General features: G+C 39.3%; 1 protein-coding gene across 1 annotated transcript in view; it reads right to left on the bottom strand.

The window, feature by feature from the left end:
* LOC122814955 (homeodomain-interacting protein kinase 2-like) overlaps positions 1-12,419 on the bottom strand; it is a 96,812-nt gene that overhangs the window by 41,641 nt on the left and 42,752 nt on the right. The window contains exons 4-5 of the mRNA XM_044087214.1: positions 7,215-7,331; positions 4,780-4,866 (exon numbers count right to left, since the gene is read on the bottom strand). Coding sequence (XP_043943149.1) covers positions 4,780-4,866; positions 7,215-7,331 — 204 coding nt within the window. The remainder of the gene's footprint in view (positions 1-4,779; positions 4,867-7,214; positions 7,332-12,419) is intronic.

Raw genomic sequence — 12,419 nt, 5'->3', positions numbered from 1 at the left:
ATGGTCCCTGTGGTGATTACCATTATTAATGTTTTAAATTAATCTGTAAATGAATCCATTGCATGTAATTTTAGTTTTTTTGACACTACAATGACTCCATTTAGCCATTAAATGGTCCATCTGCAGGGCTATTTTTTAGAAATAGTATCCAACTCCATTGTACTATGTCTACAACCCAATATAATTTTAAGATGTGCTCAGTTCAGTTGCTGTATATATATTTGCCTATGTACTCTTCTGAATGAGTTCTGTTTTTCTCATATTTATATCCTTTATATGAGATGCAGCTAGAAAATAGTTTAACTATTGTACATCTTCCCCAGCTTCCAGAACTTAATTTTTTTAATCACTTAATGAAAGAATTCCCAAAGTTTACATTTTGTTGGATAAAAATAGAGTGGTACAGTAAAATAGCTGTTAGTATTGCTGCTCCCCATGCTTGGTTCAGAAGTTTGGCTCACAAATGAGGTGCAGTCTTTCTGGAGTTTAATTGCCCTCCCATTGTTCGCATGGATTCTTTTCCAGATGATCCATTTTCCTTCCATATTCCATGGACATGCTGCAGTTGAACTGGTAATTTGCAAGTCTGAATGAGTGTGTGTGTTGTGTGTGTGTGTGTGTGTGTGTGTGTGTGTGTGTGTGTGTGTGTGTGTGTGTGTGTGTGTGTGTGTGTGTGTGTGTGTGTGTGTGTGTGTGTGTGTACAGGGGAGGTTCTGATGTATTTCATCATGGTGCTCTTTATTGGCTCACAGCATGTCATCAATCATGGTTCCTCAACAACACTTATGGGAAATAAAGGACTTAGCCCTTACAAGACCCATGGTAGCACCTGAAGAGTAGCACTTGAAGCGGAGTTTCAGAGGGGTGTGTTCTGCTGTTATTATTTCCAATGAGGTGTGAGTCAGTAAGGAGCATATTGATGAATTATGGCACTCATCTGTGTGTGTATGCACACACACTAACTCCGTGTCTGAGGTCGCTGACAAACAGTTTGTTAATATGCAGTACAGCTTCACAGTCTCCCAAAACAAAGACCACTAAAGCTACCTATTCAGAGGTAAGGGCTTCACTAAAACTGATTTCCATATGTATCTTCTGCAAACTAACCAGCAGAATTTAACTGAATAAATAAACACCCCCAGTCTACCTGTTAGGTTTCAACATGGTTTTCAAACTTTTATCTTCTGAAAGTCCTCAACCTGCCATAATGTCATCTACAGATTTACCAGATAAATGTAGGTCGAATGGTTTGAATATCAAGCTCACTGTCTTTTGATAGGCATGACTGATATAACCCCATTTCTGTATTGTTTATCAGTGCTTATCATTGTTAAAAGCATGTAGAGATTTATTTAAATATACAGACACATACACTTTTTTCCACTTCCTAAGTAAAATCAGTGGTGCAAGCTGATTTTTTTTCCAATTTTTTTATATATACTTTAATAATAAATTGTTAAGCCTGATGTTAGTCCTGTAACATGATTATTACAGTCCTTCAAAAAGAACTGGGCCTGACAATGGCTTGAAGAACAAATGCAGATCGCATCTTGGGGGTCTGTAAGACAAAAAGTGTAAGGGTATCTTCCTTAATATATCTGTGAAATTTTAGTTTTTTTGCTCCACAATTTTCTTTGGCTGAAATCTTTGAACTTTCAGTGTTTTACAGTGTGTTTCATTAAACAATTACAAAGACATGCACAAGACTCATGTACACCTAATTTGAAAAAGTAACCATAAACAGATACTTTTCACTTATTTCTCTGCATAGCCCTGATTCTGCCTATTCTATTACATGAGTTATCCTATGGGAGTATTTTGATGTCAAAAATGTCAAAAGTGTTCCCATCTCCCTTATAACAATCCCCTTGTTGAATATACTGCCGCTAGTGTTTTAGTCAAAGTGCACAGTTATGTTCCCAAACAGGGGTGTAGCCAGAAATATATATTTTGCAGTTAGATCTTATGCTGTTACTGCTACCAACCACCTATCATTTAAAAAATTTACTCATCTCAAAATGCTGCACCTATGCACTTCATAATGAGACACTTTATTTTCAGTTGTTGCCACTTGCAACCATAAAATGGCTATATTAGAGGTGCATTCTTCTCGGGACAGCATATTTGTATACCATTGTACAGTATACAATAGTTCAGACAGTTCTAAACATTGTGTACTGTTTGAACTATAAAGTTTCTGAGAGATGATTAGAAAAAAAATGTACTCAGATGAGCACAGTGATTATGCCTAGCTACACCATTATTACCAATTAACAAAGTTAAAGCGAATATAAGACTCATAAGAGTACCATAACTGTAGTGTCAGAAGACCGTCAAGCAGCACTGTTTCATCTGTAATGGAGATAAAACTGCTTTCCACCTTGCAGTTAGCTGCATATTTTGTTACCTACAAGTGGTCAAGATTTACTGCTGAAAAGAAGATACTAAACAGTAAAAGGCCCAAGAATGAGCCCTGTAGTACTCCAATGGTTACACCCAATGTGTCTGACTCACTGAGTCCTATTAAGTAGCCAGTCTGGGATCCAGTTAATGTTACAGAAGCTAATTTTAACTGTTTTAGCATTTCAAGTACTTCTACAATTGGGTTCATGACTAGTGCTTTTGCTAAATCTAAATATGCTGTTAAACAGGAATGATGTCTGATACAGAAAATAGGATCACTCTTTTCAGAAACACATAATGATCTTAATCTAGGAACGAGAGACCCCCCCCCCTTTTATTTTTGCCAGCAGATCTGTGATCAACCTTAACATTGCAATGTATGCATGGTCAGTCAATAAGCCATTAATTATCTGGATACAAAGTATTATCCCTTTTCTATAAAGGAAGTACCATTCTGTTAAAGCCAGAAAACTGTTGTAGAACCATCAATTGACAAATAACATCCCTTCCTATCAGATGATGCAGTGTTTAAGCCATCTGAAATTACAGTATATGATACCACAAATGCTTCTGCTACAGTAAGTTATCAGTCATAAGCAGCCTTTTGTGGCACGAGGAACAGAAGGACGACAGGCTCCTGTCATTCGATTGGCAGCACTATCACTGAGTACTGTATGATCAAATGAAAGAAGCCAAACAACTTTTGCCAACAGTGGAGTTTTATTTTTTCTCCACTGTTGTGCAACTTCAGAGTAGGTATACTTATGTTCAGGGTCTAGGGGTGCCCCTCCACACTTGGGGAGTTATCTCCAAGGTTCAGCAGACTTGTGAGGCTCCTTTTCTGTAAATCATTCTGCACTCAGTGGAAGCACTGATAATCGATTAGACTCATTCAGCAGTATCTCATGAGGCCTCTTGCTTCTGGCCTTAACTCCCTTGAGAAGGATACATAGATGATGATCTCTGATAGTGCTACATGCTAGACTTGCTTTCACTTACCACCACAAAGTAGGAATTATACTTCATGCCATTTTCGGTGTTAGTGCTATGCTCCTTTTGGAGAAATGCCAACAACATAGCTAGCTCTCTAACACAAAGGTTCAATTAGAAGTTTCCATCACTGGTTACAAAAGGATGGGATTAAGAGACGATTGTCAAGTGGTCCATTCTAGAGAGAAAGTAGTGACACATAAGAGCTCCACAGCTCACGTCATTTAACGGATAGCTGACAGCCAGACTGAAGTACAGGAGATGAGGGAGATTCAGCCTGTTGAGGCATGTACCCCATTCCTGGGCTAGAATTGAAATGTGCCTGCTGATTATTATAGGGGGAAGAAACTGGGCACATAAGAAAAATCCTGCCCCCCTTATGACAGCTGTAATATCTCTTCACTGGGACTGCTTTAGAAGCAGACATGAACATTCAGTATTCCACAGGGTAAAGCTTTCAATTCAACAACGGCTTCTTGGGCACTCTGTTGTGACTTCACTCTGAAATCATGGGAGGGCAGCCTGATGCAAGCTTGGATAAAAACTTAAAAAAAATGATAAAATCCATGATAGATGCATGCACTGTATACCTGTACTATGCAGGGCACTGTAATTACAGATGTAACTAATATATTCCTCAAATCACATGACTTTAAAAACCTAGTAGTATGCTTGCACTGCTAACCAAGAAATTAACATCCAGAGCAGCTGAGAAATATAGCATTTGACCAGTGTCCTAGTATCTGTGTCCAGATGCTGATGGACATAGTCATGTAGGAGAGAGGGAAGGAAAGTGGAAGTGGTGCAGTCTGATATTATTGTTAATACCACCATAATGATGCTGTTTAAATTTCAAGCCTTAATCTGAACTGCAACATCAAAACAAAAGAACAAACCACAGACGGACATGTTGTCAGACTTTAGTCCTACAAAGAGAGCTGGAAAGACTTAACAAGCTAAGCTAGGCTAGATTTTGAATGTTTGAATATTTACAGCTTAAGAATGTGTACAGCTACTCTTCTGTCCATCAATACCTCTCAATCTCTTAGACTAAGAAATCTGGACAAAGTCATAAATAATGGGGGGCAAAGGCCCAGAAATAGGGACAATTTTTAAATATTGCTCTTGCAAACTTATAAAGTTGATAGAATAACAGGTTTTATATTAGCATGAATTTTCTGAAAGGTATGAAGTCTAAAACTCAAATGCCTGTCATTATTTTCTGACTTCAAACGTTAATGACTTGCCAATGATTTGCCAGAAATCCACAATTTTATGAAAAACAGGCCAAAAATATGAGGCAAACATCTGGACATTCTGCGAAAATCTGTACAGTTAAGAGGTATTTGTATTCAAAGAAGTTCAGAGCCAAAAGAAAACACTTACCTGTATCATATCCTCCAAGGATCTGAAAATATACTTTCTTCTTTCTATTGAATTTATTCCCGTATCTGCTTTATATTCTTCTGGTGTCTGAGGAAGGAAAATATTTTCTTATCAAAATATTTTCTTCTGCACCATAGCTGTACAGTCTTTTGTTACAAAAATGCAATTTACTCTTTACTCCTAAAACAGTTCATTCATGTTTTATTATTTAGTTCAGATATAATTTCACTTAAAATATATTGAGAAAATAAATACGGACTATGGAATGGTAATATTACTGTCTGCCATCAAGAAAACCTGTGTTTACAACTTATGCATAAGATGTCTGGTGTTGTCCAGTAAAGTAGCTTTCTGTTGTCAAAAATAATGACCTTTGCTTGGCTAAGCAATCTCCTTCTCCTGTGTACCCATACAAAGGTCATTGGGAGGAAGAAGGAAGCTGAGTGATAACATCTTCTCTGAGGAATATGGCTAAAATATAACAAAAGTTAAAGGAAAGGTCTGCTCCCACCTACAGCTTAACCAAATCTTTTCTTCCTACAGTGTGGCTCCCGTGTGGCTTAGTTATTACAAACCAGCCTGTGCTTTATAAAACTTTCATTTCCTTGCCTTGGAATGAAAGGAAGGGAAAGCCCCCCCAACATTTTTTAAGCTTAAACTCCTGATTTTTTTATATCAGAGTAATTTGACTCTACCTTTGTGATGTATTATAGATAGAGGATATTGCAGTTTTCATATCTGGGACTGCCTGGAACCTTACATAAGCGGTCCTCAGTCGTTGATGTTAGCAACAGTTATAAAAGCATGTACAGTATGGTAGAACTTTTTTTCTATTGCCTTTGTTGCTCAAAATGGAAGAGAAACAGTATCAGTGCACATGGTTAACCTCATTTTGTGTGTTTACCTACACATAATCATAGCATGCCCGTTTGATTGTTTCTGAAACATTAATATCGAAGCTGATGAATCGAAAATACTGAAAAATATAAAAAAAAAATTTGTGGGGGGAAGCTGTCTTGTGGGGATTTCACCTTCAGATACCCCTAAATCCCATTTACCAACTCCATGGTTGCATTACAGTGGAGAAAAGGGGAAAAATCCCCAAAATTCACTCTGCTGGCTTGTAAAATACAACACATTACAGTGAAATTCAGTGATGTTTTGTCTTAAGTGCATCACCGAGATTAACTACTACTTTGTCATACTCAAGGATTATGTTTTGATGAGGTATAAGTATGCTATGCTGTAACAAACCAAGAGTTAGCAGTACAACATAAGCTGCAAAATGTAATGTGTGAAGACATTTGCTCCTTTGTTATAAAAAATGTGATTAGCAACACAAACCTAAGAAGAAAAGGCTGTTCCTGTTTTGCACTATGCTGCATTATAAAGACAGAGATAAAGAGGTGTACAAATAAAATAGATTGTCTACAAAATATGATTTTCTGAATTTGCTAGATGTGATACAAATTAAAAAAAATAAGTTAAAATAGCTGGTTAAAGACCTGAATGAAAGCAAAAGATTTCCCACAAGATACTTGAGCAACAGATATTTCTGTAGTATAACCAGAATGTAGGAAAAAGTCAGGATCAAATGATTTCTCCCTTTCTCCTTGTCAGCCAAGATAATACCTAACAGCAATGCAAAAGAAGTAAAGGTACATTTCCTACATCCACCAGGGTTTCATTAGACCATTACATTGCTCAAGTAAACAGAAATCTCTTTCAGTTATTGATTCTCACTAGGTTTGGCAGATTGTGTATGTAAGAGAATGATACATGATTTAGCTATAAAATGTGGTAATCAGTGTTTCAGGTACATAGAGCCAAACCTGCACGCATTTTGCCAGTCTTTTCGCTCATCTCAGTCTTCACCTTTTGAGTGGCTCCAGTAGTGTTTCACTGGTAATGAAGAAACTTTTTCTCTACATTTTTCATCTTTTGAGTTACTTGATCCTGATATTGCAACACTGAGCAAAAATTCATTATTGCTAAAATAGTTCTGGCTGGTAAGGCACCACTGGGAAGATATAAAACCTGAAGCTGATACCTGAAGCCAGGAAACTGGCATCCATTATCTATTGTCATGCTCATCAATTCACACAATTTCCCTTTTAATATGGAAAATGTCAATATTAGTTGACCCAGCACACCACAATTATGATACCAGTCTCCTTCATTTTCTTTCCTGACCCCCCCTCCCCAGAAGATGCACCGCTAACACTCTCTCAAATGAAACATACTAAACTTTGACAAATGGGACAGTGTGCCATGAGTTAAATGTACAAACATGATGCAGTTCTTGTTTGAGTAGACGTATGTGACAGACTGCAGACTTATGACAGTAAAGATAAAACTGTAAGATTCTTTTTTGCACTTCAGTAGATAAGGTCTCATCATTTAGTTACTTTGGACAATGGGTAGTAAAAGCTTACCTTTAGCCGCCACAGAATTTCAAAGAAAGAGTCTTCTGTAAAATATCTTCTTGTCAAATGTCCTTCTGTTAGTAAGGACTGTGGTGGCAAACCCTGTGTCTCTGAAATGTATCTAATCTTCAAAAGAGAAAAAAAGTGACCAGTATTGTGCATACAACACATCAAACTTGATTTTTTTAAATATATACATATTTACTAAACAACCATAGCAAATTAAAACAGAATATGCTCAAACAGTAATGAAAAATGCAAAATTATGAACAGCACTATAAATAGCAACTTTAAGGCTTATAGTACACAAATTTCACTTCTGATTGAAGGTAAGGTAAAAACATATCCATTTTTTTCTGATTGTCATTATTTCAGTGGAAAATAGTTTCAGAATTATTTCTGCCACCAGCTGAAAACAGATGTTCTCCTAGTTGCAAATATATCAACTCATAGTTTTAAGTCACTTTACCACTCTTGTCCAGAATTTAGAAAATAAGGTGTAAGAACAACACAAAGGAAGAGATCTCCATATAAGATGTAGTTTCAGATTAAGTTTAAAAAATGTTGTAGTATGTTAGCCAATTTAACTATTTACTAAAAAAGTTTGACTCTCCTTGTCCACTGAAATAGTTTTCTCAAACTTTGTTATTGCCTTTTTTTGCCCATAACATCAATGGCAGAATGTCAGGCTTAAATGGAAATGTAGGGAAAGATCTACTGCTTGGACACTTCTGCTTAGAGTTTTTGCAGAAGTTTTACCACATTTCAGTCCCAGAAATCTATACATTCCAAGGTTGATGCTGAGAGAAGCAATCCTGCAATGACCTACAGTTACTAAACCCTGATGCTACTGGAGAAGGCAAAAACATAAAATCCTTTGGAAAAACACCAAACAATTTACTGACCTCCAACGCACTCACAGTCAGTAAACCAGTAACATTTAGATAACTTTGTCTAATCGGCACACCTCTCTCTCATACCAGTTCTAACATCTCCTTGCTTTCAGAAAAGGGAAGGGCAGATGATTTGCCTTTCTCCCTGATCCCGGGTTGCTAAGTCGATTGAGTATGACCCAGAGTAAGGGCCACCTTGCCTGCCCATCTGTCCTCTCTGTCTTTTCCCCTCTTGAACAACTATTCTTTTTATAATCCCTTATTTATCTTACTCTAGCCAGTCTCCTATTTGTCTACTTCTCCGTACTTTGTCTACACTTCCTTGTTTTCCATCAAAAGTCTTGTCTGGCCGTGACACCACAGTACAAGGACAAAATGATTGACTTTAACAATTGGCTAAGCTTCTGGTGTCATTCTAAGGGAATCCAGTATCTGTCTGCCTGGGATGACATGATCGACAGACCACGCTGCTTTGCCAGAGATGGCCTGTACCTGTCGCCCTTGGGATTCCGGATACTGGCAAAGGCTCTTGCCACCCCTATAGTGCCTTTTTTAGGCAAGGTTCAAATGACAAATTCACTACTGTAACAGGTACAAGCAAACAAAATCTGAGGGTAATGCTACTCAATGCTAGAAGTCTAAACCTCAAAATGCACTCACTTGAGGCACTCCTTAAAATGGAGAACATTGACATCTGTGCGGTGACAGAGACCTGGTTCAAAGCTCCAGAGAGCACCCCTGCATTACCAGGCTATAATTCATACCACACCTTTCGGCCACCAAACCCGGACTGAAACACTAAAGGTGGAGGTGTGTCCATATTCATTAAGGATAGCCACACCTCCAAGCTAGTTGCTCAGCATAATACATCCGAGATTATCCAAGTTCAACTAACTCTGGGCAAAACCGCAATCCAGATTGTAGCTTGCTACAGACCCCCCACACCACCACCATGCCCCAGGATTCCCACTCCTCTTTTCTTGATACACTGGAAAATATTAAGGTACAACCCAACACTCTAATAATGGGTGATTTCAACTACCCTGCCATTAACTGGGAAAACTACTCCTGTACCAACTCTTTTGCTCAATGTTTTCTGGAAATCATCAATTCCAACACTTTGGATCAACTTATCCACACCCCCACCACAGGCAGCAATATCCTAGACCTGGTCATCACCAACATGGGTGACCGGTGTTCCACACCAGAGGTCAGCTCCTCGTTGGTCAGATCCGACCACAAGCTAATCACCCTAGACATCCACATCCTGCTCCCACCCCTCTTTAGGAAAACAACCGTAAAAAATTTCTCCAAAGCCAACTTCACGCTTCTTAAGACAGAAGTGGCAAACTTCATGACACCCATGCAGATGGGCAATAGAGGTACGACTGCTGAATCCTACACAAATGCACTTTATAAGCACTTACACGAGTGCATGGATCATGCCATCCCTAACAGAACCAAGATGCTATCCTCCAAAAAAGGGAAGCCAATCTGATGGTCTTCTGCCATAAATAAACTCTACAACAGAAGAAAGAAACTGTTGCAAAAAAGAGTAAAATCCCACGATTGGAGGAACTCCCTAGTCAGCCTCAGTAAGAAGCTGAGATCCCTCATAAAATCCTCCAAAGCTAGTTATGAAAACAAAATTGCCACTGATTCTAAAGACAACCACAAAGCATTCTATAGCTATGTTAAAAATCTCAATGGCAACACTCAGATCTGCTCTGAGTTACAGCACAATGGCACTAAATATACAGAACCAACTGATATTGCCAACATCCTAGCAGATAGGTTCAGTGCTAACTTTACTCCCCCCCTCTCACCCCCTAAAGGGTCCATCTTTATACCGGAAGAATGCAAAGTTCCTGTAATCACAGCTGCACAGGTAAAAACTTCACTCTCCAAAGCCAAGAACACAGCATCCATGGGACCAGACAACATCCCAGGCTACCTTCTACATGAACTACAGAATGAACGGGCACCCCACCTAAGTACCATGTTCAATCATAGCCTCACCTCAGGCTTTGTGCCCATTGAATGGCGCACCGCAACAGTTATCCCACTCCACAAAGGGGGGCCCACAACAGACCCCGGGAACTACCGCCCCATTAGCCTGATGAGCCTCGTCTGCAAAGCCATGGAACGTATCATCATGGAACTCATAAACAAAGACATTGGAGATCTCCAAACCCTGGACCCACAAAGTTTGGGTTTGTGAAAGGCAGATCATGTTTCCTAAACCTGATAGACTTCTTTGAAGTAGTCACCAAGGCCATGGATGAGGGTAAGGTGGTTCACACAGCCTATCTAGATCTCGCCAAGGCGTCCAACACCATCCCCCACTCTGGAATTATAGATAAACTCACTAAACTAGGTATAAATCCCTATGACACAAGATGGGTTGCCAACTGGCTTACTGAAAGAACCCACACTGTGAAAGTAGCAGACTCCAAATCAGACTTCAGACCAGTGACAAGTGGAGTACCACAGGGTTCAGTCCTGGGTTCTCTCCTGTTTGGTATCTACTTCTCTGAGGTACAGGATAACACAGAAGGTCTTTGGCTAACTAAATTCGCAGATGACTGCAAACTAGGAGACATAATTGAAACTCCTAATGATGGGGACATCCTACAAAAGGGCCTCACTGAGACAGATGCCTGGTGTCAAAGACTTGGTCTCAAGCTCAATGCCAAAAAGTGCATTGTCATCCCCTTTGGTAAAAATTCTGTACCCATGAACTACCACATAGGTGGTAGTCTACTTAACACTGAAAGTGTGATAAGAGACCTTAGGACACAGGTGGACAGTAGTCTCTCCTTTGATAATCACATCGCCAAAGGGGTCAGGAAATCCTTCTACATGGCACACCTCATCACAAAAGGTTTCTCATCCAGAAAAAAAAGAGGTCACTGTTCCCCTCTACTCCTCACTCATTAGACCCATTATAGAGTACAATGCCCCTTTTGGTATGTACCTCACAAGACATCTACAACAACTGGAAAGGCCGCAAAAATACCTCACAAAGAGGATTACTGGCCTCAAACAGATGCCTTACGCAGACCGTCTCAAAAAACTCCAGCTTTACTCCGTCGCATATCGCCTACTCAGAGGCGATCTCTGCCTAACATATAAAGCTATGTCAAACCCAGAGCTGTTGGACATGCTCCAGTTAAAGAAATCCCAATCCCTCTGAGCTACATGCTCTAGGGACCTAAACCTTGTCACCACAATAAACAGAACATGCTGGAGGGATAGATTCCTGTCCCAGAGACTTCCCATACTCTGGAACAGACTACCTATCTATGTCAAACAGAGCTCCTCATTAGCACTCTTCAAGAAAAATCTTGATGATTGGATGGGTAATAGGAAATTCACCCCGGGGATCACTTCTGTGGTTCTGCTTGACAGGGGGACAGGAAAATCATTTTCTTGGGTGGCGAAAGCCAGGGTACATTTTTGGCTAGGCTTGTACAGGCCCTAGGGCCAATAGCCTAGTACCTACCTATGAACCTATGAACCATTACCAGTCCTTTAAAACTGCTGGTGATAAGAAATATATGTAGTTACCAAAATCAAACAGTGATAAAGCTTACTGGGTGAAATGGATATAGCTATTCATTTATTTAACCACACCCAAACTGAATCATTACAATGCTAGTTAATAGATGTGAGCAAGAGGTCTGTTGGAAAGACTCAACATGTAATCCACAAACTAAACGCCATCCTTTAGGTCTCATCTCAAGGTGTCTAAAACCTTTTAGGGATACACAAGACAAAGCACAGACAACCAAAATGGCGGGAACCCCTCCTCCAAGGGCTACATGCTAATGCCACTTCCTAGGTGCCCACAGATGGAAAAGATGGGTCTTGGATATGAGTTCCCATCAGAGCTGGGACTATCCTGTTATAATTCACATAACTGGTGCTCTTAGTTATACACTTGTTCAGCAGAGATACCCTATTCTGCTTTATGTAACTTGTGATTTGGGTGTCTTTAAAATATTTAAAACTCCTTAAATTAAGACCTTAAGGAGGAGTCTATGGTATGTGGGTTATGATTTGAGCATTTCTAAACCTGAACTCTTGTGCACATCTCTTAACTGGTCTTATAAAACAGTTTAGTTTGGTTGCAGTTAAATAAATGCATTATTGCATAGACATCATCCAATAAGTTGTGTGTGTCTTTAGTCTTTGCATGTTTTCTTTATCCCACCAACAATTTACTTTTATTTTCCAAACCCTCTGAACTACCAGAACACTTCACAGAGGGCTTGTAAAACACTTGGGCAAGCTTGTCTTATTTGCATATGCAGCACAG

This window comes from Protopterus annectens, chromosome 11.part0 (assembly GCF_019279795.1).
Source record: "Protopterus annectens isolate FY-2018-M chromosome 11.part0, PAN1.0, whole genome shotgun sequence".
In the NCBI taxonomy this organism is placed as follows: domain Eukaryota; kingdom Metazoa; phylum Chordata; order Ceratodontiformes; family Protopteridae; genus Protopterus; species Protopterus annectens.
This window is presented reverse-complemented; position numbering and strand designations above follow the sequence as displayed.